The 25,866-nt window shown below is 42.8% G+C and overlaps 1 protein-coding gene across 16 annotated transcripts in view; it reads right to left on the bottom strand.

Moving 5' to 3' along the window:
* The window catches only part of PKP4 (plakophilin 4), a 213,853-nt gene that overhangs the window by 49,608 nt on the left and 138,379 nt on the right, over positions 1-25,866 (bottom strand). For 15 of the 16 annotated variants that reach the window (XM_084799657.1, XM_084799653.1, XM_084799647.1 and 12 more), the window contains one exon: positions 15,081-15,115. The exons of the other annotated variant lie outside the window; for it this stretch is intronic. In XM_084799657.1, coding sequence (XP_084655783.1) covers positions 15,081-15,115 — 35 coding nt within the window. The remainder of the gene's footprint in view (positions 1-15,080; positions 15,116-25,866) is intronic. 16 annotated transcript variants of the gene reach the window in all.

The raw sequence follows: 25,866 nt of genomic DNA, 5'->3' as shown, positions 1-25,866 counted from the left end.
ACATATACACGTCTAACCTGATAACTGTTTCTTCTAATTAACTGCCTCTCCCGTAGCTTGTATGGTTTCCTATGGCACCAGTTGCCACTTTGAACTTGAATAAAGGGCAATCACCATCATCCCAAGAACTCACTTGCTTGTCCATTCTAACCTTGTTTTTTATGCTGTACTTAGGTGATGTAGCTCTTGTTGACCACTCAAATACCCTCTTTCCTCCCATATATAAAACATACATTTCTCCACGTTTGGGTTATCATAATTTGAAGCCCTTTTTCAGATTTAACCTTTATGGAGCTAACCCACATTTTCAGGAATGGTGCTTCACTTTCAAGTACTTTAGCTAATTCTGAGTCTCTAAGGATTTTAATGTCTCCACTAGGATTTCTCCCCAACTTTCCTTCCTTCTCTCCTAGGGTTCTGTTATAAGCTACACTAGCAATAGTCTTACCGTCTCTATTAAAATATGTAAACCTAAGGATGCAGACTTGTCTCATTTGTGCTGTCATATCCCCAGTGCCTCACGTGGCACCTTGTACTCAGTAAACATTTGTTGAACAAACATTTCGAGTAGCAATAGCAGTTTTCTTTTACTGGGTAATGGTTCACAAATACTACTGTGCTATATAGCTTTATTTATGTATTCAATAAAGTTGAGCTATGTAAAGCATAGTAAAAATTTTAGGCAGCACTAGCTGAGCTGGTCTAGAGACGCATATGAGTGAGGACTGGGAAATCCTAGTGCATTCTGAGGCTTGAACTTGATGGCAGATCCCAGCTGACACTGTTCTGTTTCCTGGCCTGTGGGACGAGATGCTGCCATCCCTCACAGGGGCTGCTAACAACCTGTCTTCTGATCCATCATATGACAGTTCATTTCTAGGTGGCAGAATTCTATGACAGCTCTGAATCCTCAATCTGGAATTTTAATATAAGATTTCAGTTGTGTGTGGCTCTCTAGTAGATGGTAAAACATTATCTGAGTCACTACCAGGCAGGCAACAGTGAAATGACCTGTTTCATTTGTAAATCTTCTGCTAGGAGTTTCTGGAGCACAGCACATTTTATACAGCAATTCCTGAAGGAGTCTGTTAAGGCTTTGTTAGCAGAGAGTGTGCTGGGCTTGAAAAGTCACAGGGAACCAGAACAGCCAGAGGAGCTGCAAGGGGCATTCACCCAGGCAGAGAACACTGGGCAGGCAAAGGGACACACACACACACACACACACACACACACACACACACACACGGAAAGTAATTGGCTAGCATGCACAAAGACAGAGATTCAATACCCAGTTCTGAGGAGAAAAAACAAACAAACAAACAAACCAAAAACCAAAACTGACATCAATCATGGACTCGGGAAACAGTCAGTTGGTGGAAGTGTTTGCTTTGCAAGCCTGAGGACCTGTGCAGTGCCCTAAGCCACATAAAATGCCAGAATGGCAGCATGTACTTGAATTGCAACACCGCGGAGGTAAAGACAGGAGGGTCCCTGGGACTCCCCAGCCTGCCAGTGTTTTGATCTGTGAGCACCAGGAAAACGAGAGACTGCCTCATAGGAAGTGGAGTTCCTGAGAACAGCGCGCGCGCGCGCGCGCACACACACACACACACACACACACACACACACACACACACCCTAACACAATTACTATCTTTAAAAATAGAAAAGCAAACAAATGATATTATCCTAAAAGCAACATTAGCTAGTGCCCTTGAAGTCTTATCCCCTGACTGTGTCTTCTAGTTTTCAGTGTTGTGCCCAGAGAACCACAGCACGGCAGCGCACACTGGTAAGGTGAGTGGAGGGTTGAAACACCACATTGCCATGCAAGGAGAGCTAAGTAACTGGGTGTAGAGAGGAAAGGGTTTTTTTCGTCTCATCTGTTAGCAAATGAGCCAGGTAGAGTTGTGACAACTTGATAAAAAGATCTATTTAATATGAACTATAAATCAATCAATCCTTATACTATGTATAAGCATCACTCCGCATGCCCCCTCCTCCCCACCCCGAGCCCATTAGTAAGTATCTGTTAGGACAATAGGTGCTAAAATGTCTTCTGATTCATTATATGAAAGTTAAGTGGCTTTCAAAAATAGTTTTACTATTACTCACTGTGTTTCTTTGAACATTTATTAATTTATAAAACAAAAATAGATACACACAAATGGGTGTACAGGCAACCACAAAGTACCAAATAACCAGGACACCCATTTCCTAATTAATTGGCAAAGTCTTCCTGATTATAGGATGGTGGGGAGTATATTGATCAATTATGTATTACTTATGCACTCTTACATTAAGATGCCTTTTACAAGACAGTTCAGGCACTATCCCAATTCAGAGAAAGCAGAGGCAGGAAGTGCAGGACGGACCATGTCATGGCTAGAGCTGTAATCTAGAATAACACAGTTGGCATGCTGTGATTTTATTTGGTCAGGACAAGAAATCAAAACATTTCAATGACAGACGGCAAGTGAGTGCTACTTTAAACTGCATCCTGAACAACATACTACAAAAAGACATGTTTTCTCAGACACTAGAAATACATGGGCATCTTCAATCATCAGCCAGCATCTCCAAGAAAGCATGTACCCAAAAATAGAGCCAGGACATTCTTTAAGATACAACAGAATCTCCATCTGTGCCTAAGAATGGAAGGTTACTGGAATCATGGTCCTTTCTGACTGTCAAATTTCATCTCAATAGTCTAATTAAAAAATAAATTTAAAAATCAGAAGGTTTCATCTATAAAAATATACTAGTTGGTTAAGGATAATAATGCCTTACAACTATGAAAAATGGACACATTATCTACCTCATGATGTTCTAGTCAAAGATAGAATATGATGTGGATATTTTATCCTTTGTGCAATATACACCTCTAAACGTGTAACACGTGTAAACCATTTGCTTAAGGAGGTCTTCAGTAAAGAATCTGGAGTCATTAAAATGGCTCTGCTTTGTTCAGCCACATGTCATGCTGTCAGACTGCATGAGGCGAGGGAGGTCGTACTGTGCAATCACCATGGAGACAGGAACCTGGAGCTCAGCAGAGGTTTTGGGCATGTACAACACTGCACCTGGCCTTTCACGGCCCAGGTCACTGGAACCTCCTGCTGGGTTCTCTGAGTTGCTGTGGGGTTAGGAGATGATAGTTTCTAATGGTTCCTTCCAACTCTGTGGCCCGTGAACAGAGAAGTGTGGCAGGAAACCTCGCCGGTGGATCCGAGGCTCTCATTCCCAAATCTACCCACGTGCGGGAGGAGTCAACTTTCCACAAGTACAGAAATGTCTCAGGCCTCCTGTGCTCAGGAACAGAGCTCCAGGACAAGTTCTGGACGAGGACCTGGGCTTGGCACCATAAGGATTTCTCCTTATTTAGTACTTTGTGGTATATCAGATGTGTCCCCACACCAGACACCCAGGAGCACATGGAAATGCTTCTGGAGTAAAAGTTCAGACCAGGGCAATAGGAACGAGGAATATGGAAATGTTCCCTGGTGCGTGGAAAGGAGGCCAGCTGGTATTTTAAGAACATTAAAGATACCCACAAGTTTGCTGACTCGGCTAAAAGTCATTGTGTACATACCCTTGAAAGGCAGGATTTTTAATGGGAGGACAGACTTGAGAGAAAGGCTGAAGCCCCATATTTCTTGAAATCATTTCTAGTCTGGTGCTAGTGAATATTTATTTCAACTTTTAAATATTCATGACAGCTCTGAAATTTTGTTCATCTAGAAAACGTTTTATGAAAAGCTCTGGGAAATAGAAAACCATTGATGAAGTACCATTGATGGAGTTCACTTTAAACTGCTCTGAAGATCACTTAATATGGCTGAAGTTCACCATAAAACCTTGCCTGTCTACACCCACTTTATGGCCAAAGCAAACTTTATTGGTTTGTTGATACTGATACTGTGTCACTATCAATACCTGCATTCTGAATCACTGATACTTTGATTTCTACAATGACAACCCAAAAAGAAATTTAGTCCTATGCAACACCAAAGAGATGCCTTTGAACTCCTAGAACATGAAACTATTAAAACAATTTCAGGGAAAGGGTGAATGTGTTTCATTTCCATAAATAACCATGCCAAAATGAGTGCTTATTAGCAATTTTTAGTCTGCAGAAATCTAAACACAGGTGCCATACCTGCCAGAAGAACACATGCTTTGTAACTATAAAAGGAGAGCTAGCAAAAGCAAGAGGTAAAAAGCGGGATATGAGTGGACCAGACACACAGTTTACCAGCTAGGCACTCTGACCTGGCCAGGGGCCTTGGGCTCATATGGGGAAAGATGAAGGAAAAAAATTAAAGATCTAGGTGTAGCAGTGCATGCCTGTAATCTTGACACTTGGGAATGCAAGGCAGGGGAACCACAAGTTTGAGGCCAGGTTGCCTACAAAAGCAGACTGTTGGGGGTTGCCATGTATTCTAATGCTAAATTACTGGGCCCCAAGATCTGGTTGCTATCTAGATCTTGCGGGCCATTCTCAAAGACACTGAGTGATGTGATGTAAATCTTACTCCCCAACTTAAAGTTGGTTGGTTAAAGAAAAAAAAGCAGCTAACGGCCTATAACTGAGCAGAAGAGAAATATGTGGCGCTTAGGTTCCAGGGCTCGGGGTCAGATGGGGACCACAAGAAAGCAGAGAAGGAAGCCACCATGGGGCAGAGTGGACCATGAGCATGAGGGCTGGCCTGATGGAGCAGAAGCAGCCCAGGCAGCAACAATTATGGCAGATAACTTGGGGCAAAATAGCTTAGATATGGTGCTTTAAAGCTTTTATAATTCCAAGAGGTCTCTGTCTCATTATTTGGGAACCAGCTGGGGTAGAGAAGCCCTCTAGAGTGTGCAGCCACTCTACAGCAGCAGACAGATCATCTCCACACCAAAGTTAAGGGATTCGTAGTGACGGATGGAAACAGGTATTAACCTACAGGGAAATCCAGCCAGCACTTGAAGTCACTCTCAAATATTTTTCGCAGACATATTTTAGTTTTGGGGAGAAAAATGTAATAAAATATAGAAATGAGACTATCAGGAGGCTGGAGAGATGGCTCAGTCACCGTGAGGGCTGGCTGCTCTTGCTGAGAACCTCAGTTTAGTTTCCAGCGCCCATGTCAGGAGGCTCACTCACTATCACCTGCAAGCCCTGCACCAGGGGTCTGATGCCCTTTTCTGGCTCCTATGGGCACATGAATTCATGAGCATATATGTACAGTTAAAGAAAATGTCTTAAAATAAAAGAAAGAAATAGGAGTATCAGAAGTTGGAAAATACAAAGCTGCTGCAAGTTTCTTTTGATAAAAGAAAGGCATAGTGGTATACTCAGGATGGAAGGCAGGGGGATCAGTGTAAAGCTATCTGTAGCTACACAGGGAATTCAAAGCCACTTTAGGATACCTGCGTCCCTTTCTCTACAAATACAGCAAACCAAACCAACAGCCCTGTCTCCGCATGAAGCTATAAAGAATGACATTCCCTAGGAAAGAACATAAAAATGAGTATTCTGAAACAAAGCTTTCCTACTTTTCTCCTGGCTATCTGTATGGAGAAACTTTTCAAGGCAAAGTCAAGAGTGGGCTGCACACAGGAAGGAAAAGGGGACTACAGGTGGTAACCCCAAGTAACAAACCGCAAACCCAGGGACCAAGGCTTTGTGCACCGAGGGAAAAAAGGAAAATTGAAAGGAGAAGCCTCAGACTTGATCATTTCTATTACATTTTAGACAGTTAATAGAAGATCTTTTCACAGATCAAAAAAGAAGGGGAAAATTCAAACATCCATATCAAATGAAATATTAAACAGTACAACTAGATACTAATCTCTTCACCCTGTACTAGCTCTAGTTAAACTTTGGGGATCACTCACTTAACCCACAGAAGTGCCTCAGACATAGCCAGGTATATATGTCTGTTGAAGCAAAACTCTAGTATTCTTATTTGGTGGTGGTCCAAGCACAAACATCAATAATTCATAGTTCTAAAGCACAGAATCTGGTTTCCACTTCTGTACAGGTGTGTCTCTTGGTGGACAGCGTCCAGGTGGGGAGTGGCTCCAGGGTTCCCAGGAAGAAGAACCTATGGATGCTTCAGATTCTTATGCATTTTTTTTTTCTTCTTTCTCATGTGTGCACGTGTGTGTGATAGAGCCTCACACAGCAGCCCTATCTGGCTCTTTATGTAAAATGAAGGGCAGTTTCATCTACACACAGGCTCCCATACACGTTATATCCAGACTCCTTATCATAACCAATAAGGTGTAAATGTTATACGAATAACCATACTGAATTATTTATTTAGAGAATGACAGGGTGAAGTCCATACAGACGCCATCATCACAGCCTAAACCTGACACACCCAAACAACAATCAAAACAACATGTTTTCACATAACCTTTGTCTGCAAGGCTGGGATCTGTGGTGCTGAGGGAGGATACTACAAGTAATTTTCTTAATAAAAGTTCACTTAAAAAAATCTTAAGTAAAAAAATCTTAAGTATATAGAAAATATGAATTAATACCTACTTGGTAGAAAACCCATGTCATTTGCATCATAGTAAATTTCTTTCTACAATTTATAGGTGAGAAACTCTGTACAACACAGCCAGCCTTTTCTGACTTCTACTCAGTTCATTCTGATGTCTCATTTTTACCCTGATATTTCAAATGACTTCTGTAGAGAATTTATACTTAAACTGATTAAAGTTCATACTTCCTAGTATCTTCCATTTATCTTTTTCTTTTCTTTGTTATAGAATCATAATATCTCTCATATCAAATCATCTCTAATACTTCCAAATGTATGTCTATAAAACCAGGACACCATACAACCATAATGACTTTAATGGCATATACTGACTTCATATTAAAAATTTCCTGGTATTTTAAAGTGTTTTTGTTTAGCTGTCTTATACTTGTCAGCCCCAAAGAAGACTTTCCATGTTTAGTTAAGCCTCTTAATGTAGACATGGATGGACACTTCTAATTTTCATGTCTTGTCTCATTGGGAACCACAGCAGTAAGACTGATTCATAGTCTGAAGATTACAGGTGCCTTGTTCCAAACCCTAATTTTGATTTTAATGTGTGTGGTGAGGCCTGAGTACATAGCTTAAAAGCCTCACAGGTGACCCAATGTATGGAGAAGTTTGGAGACATGAGGGATGAGGCCAGGAACCTTAGTTACCCCAGCGACGGTAAAGAAGAGTGCATTTGTGCAGTAGATAAGGAAAATAAACCAAACCCTCCAAGATCTTCAATAACATAGTGGTCATTTTATACAGCAGTGCTGACCTAACGGCCTGTCTGGGGCTGAAAGCACTTTCTGCTGTAGCTGCCCTTCACGAACTGTCCACGTGTCTACTGAAACATAACATGCTCGCACCATTTAAGCTCATGTCCTATCTCATGATGAACTCAAGCTTTCTTTGTGTTGCAAGTTACTTGTCCCAGATGGAGGAAAGAAGGAAAGAAAGGCTGTCCTAAGCCTAGTCTCCCATTTATCTTTTACCTTCAGTTTTTGTGCCTGGGGGCTTGAGCTCACTCTGGTGGCAGAGTGTGTATCTATGTATACACTTTAGAAACAAACACCTCTCTGTACATACACAAAATGGAGAGCCTAGCTTTATGGCCTTAAACTTGGCACATGGGGCTGCATGAGGTGGGCAGCATGAAGCCATGACACTTCAATGTGCTGTATATACAATAAATGGACACAGTACTGAGAATGCAAGTAATTGCTTTAAAACTTCTATTTCATCATTTCCTGTCCTTTCTATAGTTATTGCCAAATATGAAAAGCCCTTACTATTTAGAATTGTTTTCTCCCTATGCACCTGAATTTACTGGGCACATGTAAAGTCAACTATAAGCTCCCCCCATTTCATTATCCTGTCTTTTGTTGACTTGTTTTTTGAAAAGCACTAATCTTCCTGGCCTCTAGAATGTTTTACTTCTGAGTACCAATGCTCCATCATTTACTTAATATTCATTAATCTTTTAAATATTTCTTTCTAGGAACTATGTTGGAGTTAAGTGGGACTGTCTGGAGAGATGGCTCAGTGGTTAAGAACACTCACTGGCTGCTCTTTCAGAGAACCTGGCTTTAATTCCCAGCACCCATATGGCAGTTGTCAACTGTCTGTAACTCCAGTTCTAGAGAAGCCAACATCCTCACAGAGACATACATGCAGGTAAAGCACCAATGCGCATAAAATAAACAAATAAATCATTTAAAATAAAATAAACAGTGGGCCTGGGCAGGCCTATAATCCTGGTCACTTAGAAGCCAGAAGCAGGAAGATCCCAAGTTCGAGGCCTCTCTAGGCTACACAGTGAGCCTGAGGCCTGCCTGAGTAATTCCCAACCCTTGTCTCATAATAAAAGTAAAAGGCGGCTGGGAGTGTAGCTGCGGGTAGATGGAGAGAGCTTGTCATGCATGTGTAAGGCCCCAGCTTTACATGTACACATAAAGAAAATCCCTCCACCCTCAACAAGAACAGGAAAACAATGGGTTTTACTGACGGTGTGATGAGATGAATAGACCAGAGCCTTTCAGTTCTGCAAGGTGGTTGCTTCCTCTAATCCAAGTCTGATTCCCTCATCTACACCCCCAGGCCCCTGCGATCTCACACAGAACTTCTCAAACTGTCAACCTTTTGCATTATATAGTGATTCTCCCAATAGAAAAACTGTGAAATTGTGATCCATAGCAACCTCCATTTCACAAGCAGAGCATGAGAGCAACAAGCAGGATCACTGACAAAGGACTCAGCTTGGCTTCCTAGCTTCTTCCTGACAGCCACCGTTACAGTTGTACATTAAAAAGAAAAAAAAATTTGATGTGGTTTTCCTCTGTAAAAAAGCCACACCGGAACATTTCTCTTCATGAAAGCGATTCCACACAGAGCTTCTTTCACCATGAAAGAGTCTGTATGCCCATGTCTACATTCTTTGCCCTTTATTATTACAGTACACATTTCCTTAAATTCCGATGTTATTTTCTATTTTATTATATACTACCTTAAAAGTTACCTCAAGCTTTGAAGGATCATAAGCAATTGTACAACTACATAACATGTTAAGAGATGCAAAGGAGAAAGATGATAACGATGCACTCGTCAAACAGAAAGAAGGCAGCGGCATGGATGACACTCCCTCTGAATCGCAGAGCAGAGCACAGGTTGCTAGAGATATGAGAATATAGAAAACACAGAGCAGAGACGTGAAATGGTAAACTCTCCTTGTAAAGACAAAAAGAAGTGTGCTGATGTTTTAGGAAGTGAAAATATGACAGATAGAAAATGCAGAGTACTGAAGACGGCAAACGGCAAAGAACAACGCGGTGCTTCCAAGCGCCATCATCACTTTGTAGTAGTGGTACAGGATGCAGAGGGTTCGGTACCGTCTCATCCTTTGGGAAGTGGCTCTTTCCAAAAAGCCTACTATTCTTAGTATAGGTTAAATGCCACCCACCATCTACCAACCACTAAGCGAAACCAGATTTTCCTGAGCTGAATTACAAAGAGATAGAAATCTTTCTGCTTAGCACACCCCAATTTCCTCCCTAGATGCTACAGTAAGTTGGCTATTCAAAAGCAAAACTCAGCAGCTGGGCTCAGTTTGGGAGCTTCAGCAGAAGGCAGCATGCTCAAGTGTCCCCCAGGCACCACGGTTGTGCCTCCCTAACAACTCACCCTCCTGCTGGACGCCTTTAAAGGGTGCACTTTCCAATTCAAATCTGTAAAACTTTAAAGAGGGAGGGATGGAGAAAGGCAAGAAAATGCAAAATATGAAGACAATAACAGTGACGGACTTGCAGCCCCACTCCTTCTGTGTCATCCGTTCTTACACAGGGAACCAAGGAAGAGCATGAAGCTGTCTTCTGTTAAGACCAAGTCAAAAGCGCAGCATACAGAAGGCCTCTGAAATAGTTTTCACCTGCTAAAGCAACATTCTGGGAAGGATTTTCAAAGTATGTTTTCTGCCTGTGCTTCTACCCACACAGAGTTAATACAATAAAGTTTACAGTAAAAGAACACCAACACTGCCATTTTATTCCAATTATCAACTTATACTTGAACATGTAAATGGGCATTTATTCTCTGCTAGAAAAAGGAGAATAAAAGGAATCAGAGTTTTGTTTTATTCATAAACATCAATTTTCAATTTTCCTGGAGCTATAGTTTACTGTCATGGCCACAGTTCGGATGCTATAAGCACAGCTAAAAAGCAGGCTAATCCCAGAAAACCACAATTCTGAGGGTAGGAGAAAGAGCAAGTTCTGCCATTTGTGGATGTTGTATCTGAAGGGAAGCCTGCCCGGAAAAACAATAAATACATGACTATAAGGCCCGGGCTGGAGTAAGTTTGGGTTATACTGCTCTAAGAAAAATAAGGGGCTGTGTAGAGGGAGCTAGCTGTGGTGACAACAGCTGACTTGCTGCAGTTGTATCTCCCTGATGCTGGCAAGCTTGGGGAGACATGTGGGCAGTATTTAATTGTTATGCATTTAATTGAAGTGTATTTTAATGCTTACACATACATATATTTTAATGAGATGGTTGCACTGTCTACTGGGGTGATGAAAGTTAAAAATGAAAACACACCCACATCTGTAAAATACTTCTTGAAGAATTTTAAGAAAAATATCCAGCCCATTAATGGTATTTGCTACTTGCCTATGACACAGATCCTAAAGATGGGGATCAAAGTGTGGGGATAAGGGAAGGGCCCAGCCAAGGACAATATGTGCAGTAAATTTCAACCCCTACCCAGATCTAGCCAATGGACAGGACATTCTCCACAGCTGAGTGGAGAGTGGGGTCTGACTTTCACACGAACTCTGATGGATGGGGAGGCCTGTTGGCACTCAGAGGAAGGATAGCAGGCTACAAAAAGAGACCTGATACCCTATGAGCATATACAGGGTGAGGAGGTCCCCCTCAGTCACAGTCATAGGGGAGGGGAGTAAGGGGAAAATGGGAGGGAGGGAGGAATGGGAGGATACAAGGGATGGGGTAACAATTGAGATGTAATATGAAAGGGAAGAAGGGCCAAGGAGGTCATAGACACTGCATCTCCCCTTGCATGTTTTCACCTGTCTGTGCTGTGCGTCAGCAGACATCTGTCTGGTGTTGGTAGCCACAGCTGTCCAGCTGCCTCTCCAGCTCGGGAAGCTAGGCAGCAGCAGTGGGTGGGAAAGAACGGCTGAGAAGAGGTCCCAGCCCATCTCAGCTTCACACAGCATTTCTGCCTCAGTGAGCCTCTTCCTGGCTCCCAGGAATATGAAGAAATCCCCACCCAACCCCTGTACCTATTCCAAGACTCTGACAAAGTCAAGCGCCCCATTACCCCGCGCCCTCGGAATGCGCGCAGACACTCAGCATCACCAGCCTCTAGGGTGCTCCGCTCTCCAGCTGAAGCGCTCAGACCTCCAACCTTCCTTTGACAGCGAGGTTCTCTGCCTCTAGTCCTCTAAACTGAAACAGCTGCCATGGGCTCTGCTTTCCCAGCCAATAACAGATACTTTGCGTCTGGGGAGGCAGAGGCCAGCCTGGATACACAGTGAGACCTGTCTGAAAATGTAAACAAACAGCAAATATAACTGCACAGCTATGTCCTCAAGTTTGTTTAAAAGGGTAACTATGTGTAACACACATAAAAACTGAGATGAGATTAATTGTAAAAAGTTATTTAATATTTTCCTTTATTTTAAAACATTAACTGATGGGCTATATAACACATTTAAAATTGATAAGATTTTTTTTATAATAAAAAAAGGCAGGAAGGCAGGTAGTAAGATGAAAGTACAAACTTTGCCATTCTCCACTACTTGAAGAACAAAACCCAGAACCTAATCCAAGAAAAAAAAAATGGTGCTGGCCATCACTGAGGTGCAAATAAAAATTTAGGAGCTGCTACATCATGTCTGCTAAGATAGTAAAAAAGTACCAAGTGTGGGAGGGGCAGGGAAAGATCTTATGCTTTGCTGGTAGGAACAGTCAAACTGGAAACCACTTTGCCAAATGTTTCAAAGTTAAACCCTGAGGTAGCAGCTGACTGAGGGGTTCTGCTCTTTGTTACCGTATAGGTAAAATCACAGCAATGGCCCAAAAGAGAAATACCTATCAATTCATGAGTGGATAAAGAGAATGTTCTCCAGTGCCCTAATGGGACAGTATTTATCAATAAGAAGGAATGGAGTGCTGACACATAGGGTGAACCTTGAGAACACAACGCTAAGTGAAAGAAGCCCATCATGAAGGGTCACATGCCGCACAAACCCATTAACTGAAATGTCTGAAACAGGCAAATTCAGAAAGAAAGAGAATGGTGGCTGCTCAACATTAGTGCTTTTGTATAGAAAATGATGGTGATTGATAAAATGTATGTTGCCTCTTTACAGGTAATGACAGTGTTCTGAAATTGACCGTGGTGATGGGTGCACAACTCTGAATATATGAAAAATATTGAAATATGCAGTTTAAATGTGTAAATTGTAGGGCATGAGAGTAATATCTTAATGAAGTTATCATATCAAGAAGATAGAAAGAGCTACAAGGGAAACACTATGATCAAGATCACATCATACATGTTAAAATCTGCAGTACAGAAAATCCCATAAAAGCTGAACACGGTGAATCCCAGGCATGAAGGGGCTGAGCCAGGACAGCTTGGGCTGTGACTCAGTGAGCTCCAAGACACCTGGGATGCACAGAAAGACTCTGTCTTACAACAAAACAAAACAATCAACAACAACAACAAACAGGAGGAGGAGGAGGAGGACGAGGACGGGAGCAGTGATGGTTGACAAGGGCAAGATTTACAAGCCTGGTAATGTCCTATTAGACTATCAGGAATGTCTAACTTTTTGACACTGCACCATGACACTGTCATCTGCTAAGTTCATGACCAAGAGCATGCAACTAAGTTTACAAAAAACAAGGGAGGGGGAGGAGAAACAAACAAACCCACATTTCACGATGTGAGTGGTCCATTCTGAGGTGATGGGGCTACAGACTGTTGGATATGCCTACAGAATTTGGGTTTCAAGAGCACTGAGTAAAGTAGCTAAGAATCAAAATAAGCTCAGAGTTTTAAACACTTAAACATTTTATAATTTTTTCCAAGTAAATATTTTGTTCCTAAATTAACACATTTGCCCCGCTTACACCGAGAAGTATCTTTAATATTTGCTAAGGACTGGGCATTTTCTAGATCCTGGAGCAGAGGAAAAAGAAACCTTACAAGGGCTTCAAATTTAGTTGTGAAGCTAATGTACACGCCCTCAAACCTTCCTCTGACATTTATTATTCATACATGTACGATGTATTCATCTGCTCAGGTGAGCAGGGCGGACATGGTTCCTGCCTTTTGTGATGACCTGACACTGTGACAAAGTAGAGGAGTAACACTGGTCCCAGATGACACCTGGGGCTCCTCGGGTTTCAGATCATCTCTGATTACCTCCTAGGGACAGCGAGCAGGGCTGGCCTCAGGGTTCCAGCCTGGTTGCCACTCAGAGGGTTCAGCCCCCAGCACTCCAGCTACATGTCTGACCCACCTGACGAGATACAAGTGTGCAGGGAACTGTCCGCTCAGCAGGAGAGCTTTCCTTCACCCTGGGCTGGGGCTTGCTTTCATTCATGCCTCGTTACTGATTATTCTCAAGTCCAGCACGCCCAGTACTACCCAAAGCATCCCAAAGACTGGCTCTCCATTCCGACTTTCCCAGGTTTTTGGTGAAGTTGCCCTTCTACTCGGCTCAAGTCCTCGAGGCCTCAAGCCATCATCTTTTGTCTACACCAAGTCACTCTCCAAATCCTGAGCAGTGGTCTAGTCCAGATGGTCCCACTCCAAATCACGCAGTACATTTCTACCTGGTCTTTCTTTGCTACATTTTCCTTCCCTGTGATTCACCACTATTCTGTTCTTCCAGAAGATGTTTAAATGGTGTGACTTTTTAAAAAGCATTTTTAGGGTTGAATCCAGCCTTCTAATATCTACACATCTCCCTTCCCCACACACTGCTGCTCCTGAGTGTTGTCCCCTCTCTAGTCTGGTGGAGGTGAAGACCAGGTGGGCTTCAGGCTCATTTTTGGGTAGCTGCCAGTCAGAAGTGGCCAGTCCATCTCTGACATGAAGTCCCGCCTTATTTCCAAGGTAGCCACATATTCTTTCATGGAGTATCTAATATATAGGTCTTGCTGGTAGGAGCTTTTCCATGATCTTATCCGCAATAGCAGTTTGAACAAGCAAACACTGTAGAATAGCGATGGGAAAGACATCGGAAGTCTGTGGCCAAGTGCAGGTAAAAATAGATAATGCGTCACCTGGTGCTCTACGTTTCTTCAGGGCGAACTCTAGTCTTTGCCAATGCTGTTGCCTTGCTCACCTTATAAGCTTCACATGGTTTGGTAGTGGGAGGCCAGGTGTTTTGTGCTAATGCTGTCTGCTACGTAGGGTGCACAGCATGTGGCATGTGGCATGGGTGCTTGATTAGCACATACTGAGTGAAGACTGCACACGCCCCTTGGGATAGTGGCAGGTGCTCTTTGTAATGTAATCCATCCTTCATGTGGTAAGTTTAGGGGAAAGGACACATAAACTGCATTAAAGTCTACTATATGTAAAGACTATACCAAGCCTAGCTGATATTTACCAGTGAAGATGTTGGTGGAGATGAGAGATTACCTTTTTTACAATGGCCTTCCTGGTGTCCCCTCTGTTGATATCGGGGAACTGCTGCTCGATGCTGTAGCTTTCGATTATGCTAAAAGGATAAAGGGGACTGGAACTACCCACCACACCAGAGTGAAGCAGCGCAGTCTCAGTACTGTCTGCTTGGCTAACTTCACCAAGAGACAGGAAGACAAGGAATAAGCTATGTAGGAGTTAGTGGTACAGCACTGGCCTAGTGTGCACAACACCCTGGCTGCAGTACCCAGCATGGGGTTACAGGGTGGGTGCTAGCTAACGAACTGCTTTTTTGGTGTGTGTATCTAAACAAACAAACAAAAAACCCATTTTTATATAATTAAAATAATAACAAACATACACACACATACCTGTTGATCTCCAAGGAAATGATTTTTCAGTTGAGCTAGAGAAAAAGAAAAAAAATTTTTGTTATAGAATTTAACCATGGACATATTCTGCATTCCAACACTAATATTTACATCTAATTATGTAAAAGTATAAAGACCTCAAATAAAATTCAAAATTACCCATCTAAATTATTTTTAAACCCTATTTTTACTTGGAAATTAAGCAAATTATAAAGAGACACAGAACAACCGAGTGCGTTAATAGAGCTGGTACTTGTGACACCATGAAACCATATGTGCAGCAGGTACATTTAAAAAAGACCCACTGGCCACTAAAAAGCTCAAAGGACTATACCAGAGACTCCAACAGGCATGCAAGTTAACAGAGACATGCTTTGAACTGAAAGTTGCTTTATAAAAAGCTAACGTACATAGAGCAGTATATTAAAAAAAAAAAATCAAGACTTAGAAGCCAGGGCAGTATTTGAGCTACATGGTTTCCTTAGCTTATAGCAGTGGTTCTCAACCTGTGTGTTGTGACCCATTTGGGTGTTGAATGATCCTTTCACAGGCTTTGCCTTAGATCATCAGAAAACACAGATATTTATATTACAATTCATAACAGTAGCAAAACTACAGTTATAAAGTAGCAGTGAAAATGATTTTATGGTCGGCGGATCAGCACAACATGAGGAACTGGATTAAAGGGTCGCAGCGTCAGGAAGGTTGAGAACCACCGGTTTTTAGTATATGTATTTAAAACACATTTTCATGTGAAAATATATTTGTGCACCTTTTTGCCCTTTTCTGCCATGCACCAATTAACACGGGACATTATGGCACGAGGCGACAGTGTGGTAGACCACAAACTAGATGATTACGCATTTGTCAAAGGTCAATTAAAGCATTTAAGATATGGATCTACATATTGAACACATTATCTTCTTTATCTTGCTCAATAACTTAATCAGTGTCATGAGTAATTTTATTTTATAGATAAAACATGTGGCAACAAGAAATGCTGAGTTCAAACCTATGATGTTTTGATTCCAAAATTAGTGCTCCTTAACACTGAGACAGACAGACAGACAGACAGACAACTCAGAAAGAAGTCTGGAAAAATAAAAATAAATTATTCCTTTGGAGTAAGGATACAGATTTTTTTCTTTAATAATTTATGAAAAAGAGCAGTAACTCTGGACTCAAACACTTTACAAAACAAAGGCTGTGGAGTTGACAAAAGGCAACAGTTCCACATTCCTGTCTAAGTCCTTGATGTCGTCCCCAAGAGGTCACAGGGACTTTGGCTGGGTGGAAACGAGCGATTGTGCGATTCCCCCTTCCCATCACAGGCTCAGCAGCTCACACCCCAGGGCCTGGGATGTTGGAAGCAGGTGAATGCAGCCAATCAGCAAATCCTGTGCAAGCTCCAGGGGTGCTGCTCCAGCTAATGTGCTCTTACCTCATTTCAAAAGGGACAGGAGGGTGAGGAGTGGAAGGGAAACTGAGCAAACCTTACTTAGTAAGGGCTATTTGTCTGTTCCTGGTGGCGGGTCACCATTGTCCTCGAACTTAAAAAGTGGGTTCTTTCTTACAACAAATTTCAGTTTCTTAGCATTTTTGTTATTTAATTTTACTCCCAAAATCAGTTCTCCAAAAACTAGGACGGCTAATGCCTCACTGTACACTTGCCAAAACAATCACATCTTATGTCAATATTAATACATGCTGCTAACCAAGCTGCTATCCAGAATGGCTTTTTATAGCTCATGTATCTTGGGACTACCATGGGAATGTATTAAGCTCTGAGTTTTAACTTACATAACTTTAGCAGAATGCTTTCTATGTTTCTCATCTTTGAAATTTACCAACCTTATCCTGCCACTCTTCTGGTCCTCTGCTCAGAGTAGCAGGGGCTGTGGCTGTCTGGCTCTTCTCAGTGCCGTGGGACTAGCATCCTGCCTGCCTGGCACACAGGGGACACTTAATACACAGTGCTAATTCATAGAATGTGAAAAGCACCAAGCAGCTCACTGCTCTGGTAATAAGGTAAATATTGATGAAAAGCTGTAACTTTGTTCAAGCAGATTAACTTATTTCCCTCTTTATCACGAGGAGGTGCCAGTAGTTTCCTTTGTGGCCTTTTCTTTTTTCTGAACAAAAATCAGGCAAATAATATTTGGCTGCTGAAAAGACCTTAGGTCCCCCAAATACAGTAGGACATTCCTAAGTCAATGGGAATCTTCAACTAAAATCATCTTCCTATTTCTATTTAAAGTAATATCTATAACTCATTAGGAAAATAAGCTAATAATGAACATTAAAATTAAGCGAAATTGCCAAAGTGTTTGGAGGACTACATATTACCTGATTACCTTGACAAGAAATCGACAGTGCTGTTGTAGTAACTATGGAATATGTTCTTCAGAACAGCGTGTTTCTCTTTTGAAAGTACCCACTTTAACTGAGTCTCAAACTGTTCACTCTGTGACCCGAGGACCGAATCTGAAATGCCGGTTAATAGGACTCACGCTGCTTTAGGCCTGGCAGATCAGAGCCATGGTAGACACCAGAGGCAGCCTCAGCCTGGAAGGGAAGGCCTGGTTCCTCCTTCTCCTCTCTCTGGCAAATCAGAGCCATGGTAGACACCAGAGAGCCTCAGCCTGGAAGGGAAGGCCTGGTTCCTCCATCTCCTCTCTCTGGCAGATCAGAGCCATGGTAGACACCAGAGGCAGCCTCAGCCCGGAAGGGAAGGCCTGGTTCCTCCGTCTCCTCTCTCCCCACCATCTATTCCTAGAAACACTTCCTAACCAACGCTGGCTGTCTACCATGTGTCTGTAGGCACTGTGCCCGGAAGACTCCGCCCTGGCTCCCTTTCACGTCCCTTCTGAAGATGCCAAGCAGCCTGTGTTCTAGGAGCTTCCACTGGAATGTGAAAGACATTTAACACACAAGGACTGAATCATCAACCAGAGTTTTGTGTCAATAGGAAAATACCATCATAATTTCAGATAACTTTATCATCAACCATGATTTACAATGGACCATTCATGTGTTCAGAACTGTCCAGGTCAGAAGATGAACAGCAAATAAAAAGAAGCTTGCTGGTAAATTGACCAATCAAAGCTTTGCATTTTAGGTAAATTATTATTATTTATTTTAGGTAGGGACTATGTATTTTTGTGCTTCATAAAATATGCAGCAATCACTGTAAAATTCTATACATATGGAATTAGTGTTCATTCACAGATAAAAATGGCCTTTTACATTGTGTTTGAAAATCCTCCTGTGTTTGGTCTTTTGTCAGGAGTAAGGAAACTTGCCTGCTCATACTCCTCCAAGGCCCAAGGGCAGGCTAGTGAGCAGGCTACACGAACCATGTGAGAACAGGGTGGTGATGACCTGAGTACGTGCCGTGAGCACTGTTCCTGGTCTCCAGGTTTCAGAATCTGGCTCACGTGCCCTCCTAGAGATTCTGTGAACTGATACCTGATCATCTGTTTCTGTGCATGCAAACCAGGGAGGAAGGGCTGTTGGGAACTAACAATCATGACTGGCTTATCATAAGACTGACAGAGACACATGCAGGTCCCATGAACTATGTCCAGTGCTTCCAACCCCACTTTGTGCTCAGCATGTTACAGTTCCGTCCTGGAAAGCGAGCCATGAGTCACTGAACCTGAAAAGCAGGAGTTAATTCACTGCCCAGCAGCTGACACATGGCTCTCACTTAGGGTACCTCGCTACTAGGGACACAGGCTGGACATCCATCCTTCCATCTTATTTGGGCTGGAACATTCTCTCCATCTTTCTCCTAGTCAGTCTATCCTTTCAGGCTCTTTCCTGCGGTTACTACTGAGTTTTACTGAATGGTGCTGGCAATAAATGGATGTCATTCTCCGACCGCCAATGTACAAACAGACCCACAGAAATCTGAGGGCGGCACAGGACGCCCTTGCCACCTGCTTCCTTTAGTTTGCCCTTTCCCATCCAAACCTACATTCCAGGAACTTGCAAGTACTTGAACTTGCCTCGTCTGCCAAGCTGCTTCACACTTTGAATGCTATTGGGGGCGGGGGGGGATGTGCAGGAACAGTGTGAAAATTCTTTCAGGAACTGTTCAAATGGCAGAGCGGCTGTCCAGGTACCATGAAGTACGCACATGCATGTATGGACTGTGTGCAGGAAACTAAGCAGTCTAGTGAGGTTTAACTTTACTTTGTGATTCTGCCTATAAAAACAAGAATGCTCTCAGAAAATGCTCTCCCCGCCCTGCCTAAGGCTGGCCAGCCTGCTTGGACACTGCTGGGTAAGCACTGGGGAGGTCACAGTGAGAACAGAGTGGAGCCACCCAGAACCTTGCCACACCACTTCCCTCACCCCTTCTCAGGTGTGTACCGGTCACTCAGAGGCAAAGACCTCTCAGCGGCTGACAAAACTAACCACGGCGACCACAAACTAAACTTCGCTCGTGTGAACTGCTCCAGAAACTGCATTCCCTGTGGACATGGTTTAGGCTGACTGCCCACCCACCACTTGAGGGCCTCCTCCTCGGTGACCTCTAAGGTCCTTCAAGAAGTAGAGTGATGAAAGTTGATTCCTTGCTCTTCACATCAGGACCGTGTCCAGCTCACTTTTATATTTCTACTTTTCATGATGACGATTGTGGTATTTGTTCCCGGTTTCCATTACCAGACCACAGCTCTGCTACGGGGAGAGACTGTGCCTTGATTCTAACCAGAATTGAATAGGACTCCGGAATGCTTGCCAATTAGAATTATTTTTTGGCGGCGGAGGGGGGGGGTTGTTCAGTTTTAAAAGTAAATTCTACATGATTTTCAATGATCTTTTTTTAAGAAAAGAGGCAGATTACTCATTTTATGATGCAGTAGGTTTCTTGAATGCTCTTGGCTTTTTACTGAGAACACTTTTAAAATATAACACCAATAGGAAACCTAGGACTTGAAAGCATTTACCTCATTGTCAGGTGAAATCTGTCTGTACCGTGGCTCCCATCAGTCATGTCATGGGCTCACTAGGCATGTGAGAAGCAGGGTTGCCCTAATGCGACAAACTTCTGATGTTTCAGGAACCACTACCACCCACCCGTAGGTAACTGTCCAGTCTAGCTAGCGTTTTTGTGCGGTGCTTCAGAGATATCTGTTGCCTTTTCAAAAGGCAGACCGAGTAGACAATGCAGTCTCTACACTAGGCTCATTTTCTGCGTATCAGGACAAGTAGAACCTCAGACAAAATGAAGCAATAAATCTTGATTATTCTTCCCCAGCAAGCACAAATGCTCCCCGTCCTTATAGTAAGCTACCTAAGTAAAAAAAAAAAAACAAAACAAAAACAAAAAAACAGAAAAGCCAATAAATAAAATAGATGACAAGGGAGCTTTGCAGTGCCTGCCTGAAGAACAAGGAAGCTAGAAGGCAAATTGATACCATCAAGCCCTAAGAAGTCCTGAAGACCCTGGTTTAAAAAAATTCATTAGCCAAGGCAGAAGGCATCGCCTGTAGTCTGAAAGCAATTCTTGGCATTTAACTACACTTAGGAAAAGCTTCCAAAGTTGCTTAGTGCTCAGCCACGGCATCAAACAGAAACTCTCCCTGCTTCTCATGTCTTACAGAGACAGAATGCAGGCCTCTACCTGGAACCATGTGATGTGCCTGAAATTCTGTTAGCCAGAGGCCAGTTACCATTTTTCCTGGCTTCTCAAATAATTAGCCGTAAGTCCCCTCTCTTCCAGAGGCAATCCCCAATATCTCAGTAAGGAGGGAAAGTGAAAACATGACAACAGGCCATAATTCAAGATTAGATCGTTTGTATGTAATGAGTTTGTCCCAGAGAATGGCACATGTTCATAATCTATGAGTCATAACAAATGAGACAGGACAAGGGTCTCTTCATAATTATGTATGTGACCCGAGGATGACACTGAGGCTAAGGAGAGACTGTGCTCCTGGTTAAGTTAAGAATGATGTCATTCACATAGGACATAGCAACTCCTGACCAGAGCCTTGAGCTGTCCCCACTGGGCAGACAGGCATTTGCTTTGGTCCATCTCTACAGCAAACCCAGTCATAGCTATGACCACAGAGAGGCAACAGGTGGGAGGAGAGGGCAGACCGGATACTCCAGGGCCTGTAGGAAATAGCCAGGCCTATAGCCTGACTCAGGTATTTCCTTTCAGCAGCATTTGACCCAAAACACCTGGTCATACTCTCAGAATGTGTCTTCACAGTTTCGATACTTAAAGAATCACACCCGGCAGGGGCAGCAAAGTTCAGTCTTGGCTTTCTGTGGCTAGTGGGTCTAGTAAACTTGGTGGCCATCCGCTGTCTCTCTTCTGTCCATGTTGTTTTCCTACTTCTCAATTCCTTTATGCTACCTCAAACCCGTGCTACGTATTCTACCATAGTTTAGATTCCCTTATAACAGCTGTCTAAAATACACTTCAGGAAAAGGTTAAGATATAAATAAATAATATTATGACCAGTCTCCCAAAGAGAAAACGACTTTTTGATGCTCAGTGCAAACATTCACAGTGAAGGAAACACACTGAGCAATAGAGGCGAATACATTTTAGATGATGCTGAATATTCTTTGACAAAAGCATTTTGTGTGAGTGCTGAGTGTATGAATAAAAGATTTAGAAGACCATATGGGAAGCGAAGATCAGAGAGGATGTGTTACTAGACAAAAATGAGACAAACAGTTCCCTGTGGCATCCCCGTAGATTACACAGGAAGTAAGACTTCTGGTGAGGCCCACCCCTCAACAGTGTCCTGATTAGTCAGAGAAATCCAGAGAGAAGGGTTTCCTGACATCTCAGCTAACACTTGAAAAACCACAGCAAATGGAAGGAAAATAGCAAGGTGGCTGGCTCAGCACCAGACTCCACGGTCCCGCTCAGGTAGAGGGTTAACTTATGAACGCACAGGTGGATGGGAGTTGTCTGTTTATGGCCTGTAAAATGCTGTTGTTTCACTTCTTATCTTCTCAGACCCTCCAAAGATGAAGAAAAGAAAGGGGAAAATTAAGTTCAAAGCAAAAATATTGTGTTCATATAAAAATATCCTTTCCTTTCGGAGTCAGGACAATCTCAATCTTGTAATTTTAAATGAAGGTGGCAATGGTAAAGAGCAGGAGAAGAGTTTTCCCAAGAAGGGAAGAAGAGAAGGCCCCTGCTTTTCTACTTCTCCACATGAGACTAAATGCGATACCGACTCAGGACCCAGCTGTCCAGAGCTAAGAAAACCACTGATAATCACAAAGCTTCGTTCTGACGCACACAATTTCATTCCGTATAGTCTTTAGGATTTAGAACGCTCAGGAGGGCTGGAGAGATTGCTTAGAGGCTAAGACACCTGGGCAAGCCTGAGTTCTGTTCCCAGAACCCATAAAAGGCGTGCGAGAGAAGCTGTTCTCTGCTATTCAAATGTGTGCCAAGGCATGTGTGCCCATTATGCGCTACACAATAAATAAGACAAAATGAAATGTGTTGGAAGATTTACTTAATGTACAAACTTATTGTATGAAATTATTCTTTCAATTTTATCTTTTTTTGGTGTATGGTTTGTTTGCGCATACATATACACATACTTACAATGTGTGCACATGTGAGTGCCCCCCCAACTGATTTTTTCTTTTTTAATTGCTCACCTCATTTTTGAGACAAGGCTTCTCAACTATCCTGGCTTGCCAACTTGTCCCTTGGGATTCTCCTGCCTCCCTTCCCAATGCTGTGATTGCAAACATGTACTGCAGCACCTGACTTTTTAATGTAAATTCTGGGGATCTAAACTTGGCTTCTCACAATTGCACAACAAATAAAGTCCATATCCTCAGATTCTGAAAACCCACTTTTAAAAGAAATTTTAAGAGTACACTTTAAATGAAATATTTATTTTGCTAATAATTTACCAGTTTAGGCATTCAGAAGCAAATGCTTGGGCCAGTGGTGGCACATACCTGTTACTCCAAGGCTTGGAAGGCTATGGCGACACCATTCAGTGTCCATCTAAAAATTATTTCTGCCTACTGGTTAGCAAGACCAATAATTTACTTTTAGATCTTATGAGAAGTGAAGGTTCTTGAACTTTTAAAATAACTTTTGTTCCAATTAAGGACTTCCTGCTTTGCTCCCATTTCTTGCTGCCATCATGCTCGCAGCTCTTGATTTATAGGGCAGGGCCATTAGAAGCTATTTCTGTGCCGAGGGAGAAAGGAGTTCACATGGGAGGAGAGACCTAGCATCATCAGTAACTGTCTGGGGAAAGGACAGAGCCTGGAGACAGTCAATAACCAGCCACCACCGCTCTGCTCTGCAGCACCGGAAACCCAGACGGGAGGCTGCAGACTGCTTAGAGCCCCGGAGTCGTCCCACAGCCTCGAGCCCAGCCACCTCCCTCTCTCTACTGACCACATAAATGCATAGGATTTCAAAGCTACCCACGTGGGGTGGGCCACGGGCAGTGATCGCAAGGGTCTCTGAAGACAACATTCTTGAAAGAGGGAGGCCGATGGGCAAACCCTCCTCAGGTGGCCAGGCTCTTCCAAATCACAGACACGGGGACTGTCTGGTCACAAATGTTTTCCAGCTCCAGTGTGAATGCCCAGCATGTTTCTAAGAAACGAGAATCCTACAGCAACACTAGTTTACAATTTACAACACGACAGAGAGAGGGCTGATCAGCTTAACTTTTTTTTTGCCCTTTACCGTTCACGACCATAAGTCAACAGGATCCATAAGAAAGGCTTATGGAAGATAGGGAACCAACTGTAAGTAATAATCTACAAAACTTAAAAGCAGTGCTGGTAAGACTGCCAGGTGAAGGCAGCTGCTGCCTAGCCTGTGACCTGAGTGTCATTTCCAGGACCTCCGCGGCAGGAGGAGAGAACGTACGTGTGCCTCAAACAAACATGTGCGATAAAACGTAAAAGTCAGGGCTAATAAGCAGTCTCTCTTTAAGCTTCTTAGAAGAATTCCCATTCCACTATGAAACCTGAAGAGTTTTAGGAAGTTTCTAATATTCTAATAAATATAACTATACTAGTTTTATAAAAATGCAATAAATTAGAACACAGCGATATGAAGGGGAAAGAAGACTTGGGAAGGCTATTTGGGGATGGTTGAAGGGAGAGTGGAGGAGGGGTAGGAGCAACACAGAGGTTTGGACACACACACACACATGCACACATACACACGTGCTCACACACACAGGAACACATAAAAGAGTTTAATTGGGTTTAATGCTGGTGCTCTTGGTTCCCCAGCAGAACTTGATGGTAAGACTCTGTTGCTGAGAACTCCACAACTTTGGTTCACAGAACATGAAGAAATAAAGCTGGTAGTGATCTGGAACCTTCCTCTGTGTTGGCTGGCTTTTGCAGCACCAGAGAGTAATTCAGGCTGCTGGGGGAGATAAGGGGGTACGTCATTAACAGCCATGCCCAGCTGTGAGCCTGGGGAGCTACAGTAATGACAGGCAAGGCAAGATACACCCATGGGTGCAACAGTGGCAGGAATGTTATGGGGTAGCCAACAGCTTTCACATAGAATTTAGGGCCAGCTCCAAAGGAAGAAACAAATGTCTTGTACTGTAAATCTGGCCAAGACTGGGGAGCTCATAGGCCCCGGGGGTGAACCCACTATTATTACTTTGTTAGATGGACCTGTATCAAACTATCTTCTAAACTCGCATGTCTATACCCAGAGATCAGTGCAGCTCTCAGACCTCATCAGAGTCTTTGCAATGGGTGGCGGCTAATGCAAAAGATTGCAACTGGTCAATGTACAGAAAGAAGGTGTCTTTGGGGTGCTGAGCCACAATGGGACATCTATATCACACTGCCTCCCCAGAAGCCATCATAGATCTTGGGGAGGGCAGAAATACTGTAAGAACCAGAGGTCAAGGACGACCGCAACAAAATAACCCCTTCTGCACATGGCAAGCGTGAACTCACAGCAGCTGTGGTGGTTACTAAAGACCAAGGCAGTCAGCTTTGCAGCACAGAAGGTAGTGGCACTTATGAGTCCCCTCCCCTGCCTGAGGAGCTACGGACAGTTAGTTGATGGTCTCTGGGTAAGGGAGAGCCAGTTTTCTTTAAGGGTATGGCTCCCGGTAAGCCAACATTCCAGTGGATGGCCCTGTACTCACGAGAATATAGGTAGCACAAATGGAACTCGAGTGAGCTGTAAAGAAGCAAACAAATGAAAATGACACGAAGTTGGGAGGTGAAAGGACTGCGGTGGATCTGAGGAGAGTTAGAAAAAAGGGTAGGAAGTGAAAATAATCACAATACATTTACATGCATCCCTGGCATTCTCAAAGAATTAATAAAACACTTTAAAAGGCAAATATATACCCTATATAAATAGTGAATTTAAAAAACAATTTACTCAAATTTAAGGGCTAAATCATCTGACATTTTAAAATGTTATGTAACACTTAAACATAAAATAAAAATATAATGGATCACTTATCCAGTTTTACCCATTTTCAACCAAAAACTGGCCATGTGGCAATTATTAAATCTATACCAATTTATTAAATCTATACCACAATAGCGTCACTCCAAAAATTTAACAATAAAATTCATTCCATTCAAAAATATGATTTTAATGTTTAAAAGCTTTTTCTTTGAATCAGGACTAAAGTAACTAGTTGTATGTCTCTAAAATCCCTTGGTCCTGTCTGAAATTATTTCATTTGTTTGCTTTGTAGAATTCCTGGCAGCCTGAATCTAATTAGCTCACCAGCCCAGTGCCATTTACCATGCTCTTCTCTCTCCTGTATTT

This window comes from Acomys minous, assembly GCF_964271855.1.
Source record: "Acomys minous genome assembly, chromosome: 10".
NCBI classification, from domain to species: Eukaryota; Metazoa; Chordata; class Mammalia; order Rodentia; family Muridae; genus Acomys; species Acomys minous.
Note: the sequence above shows the minus strand (reverse complement) of the source record. Positions and strands in the feature narration are given on the sequence as shown.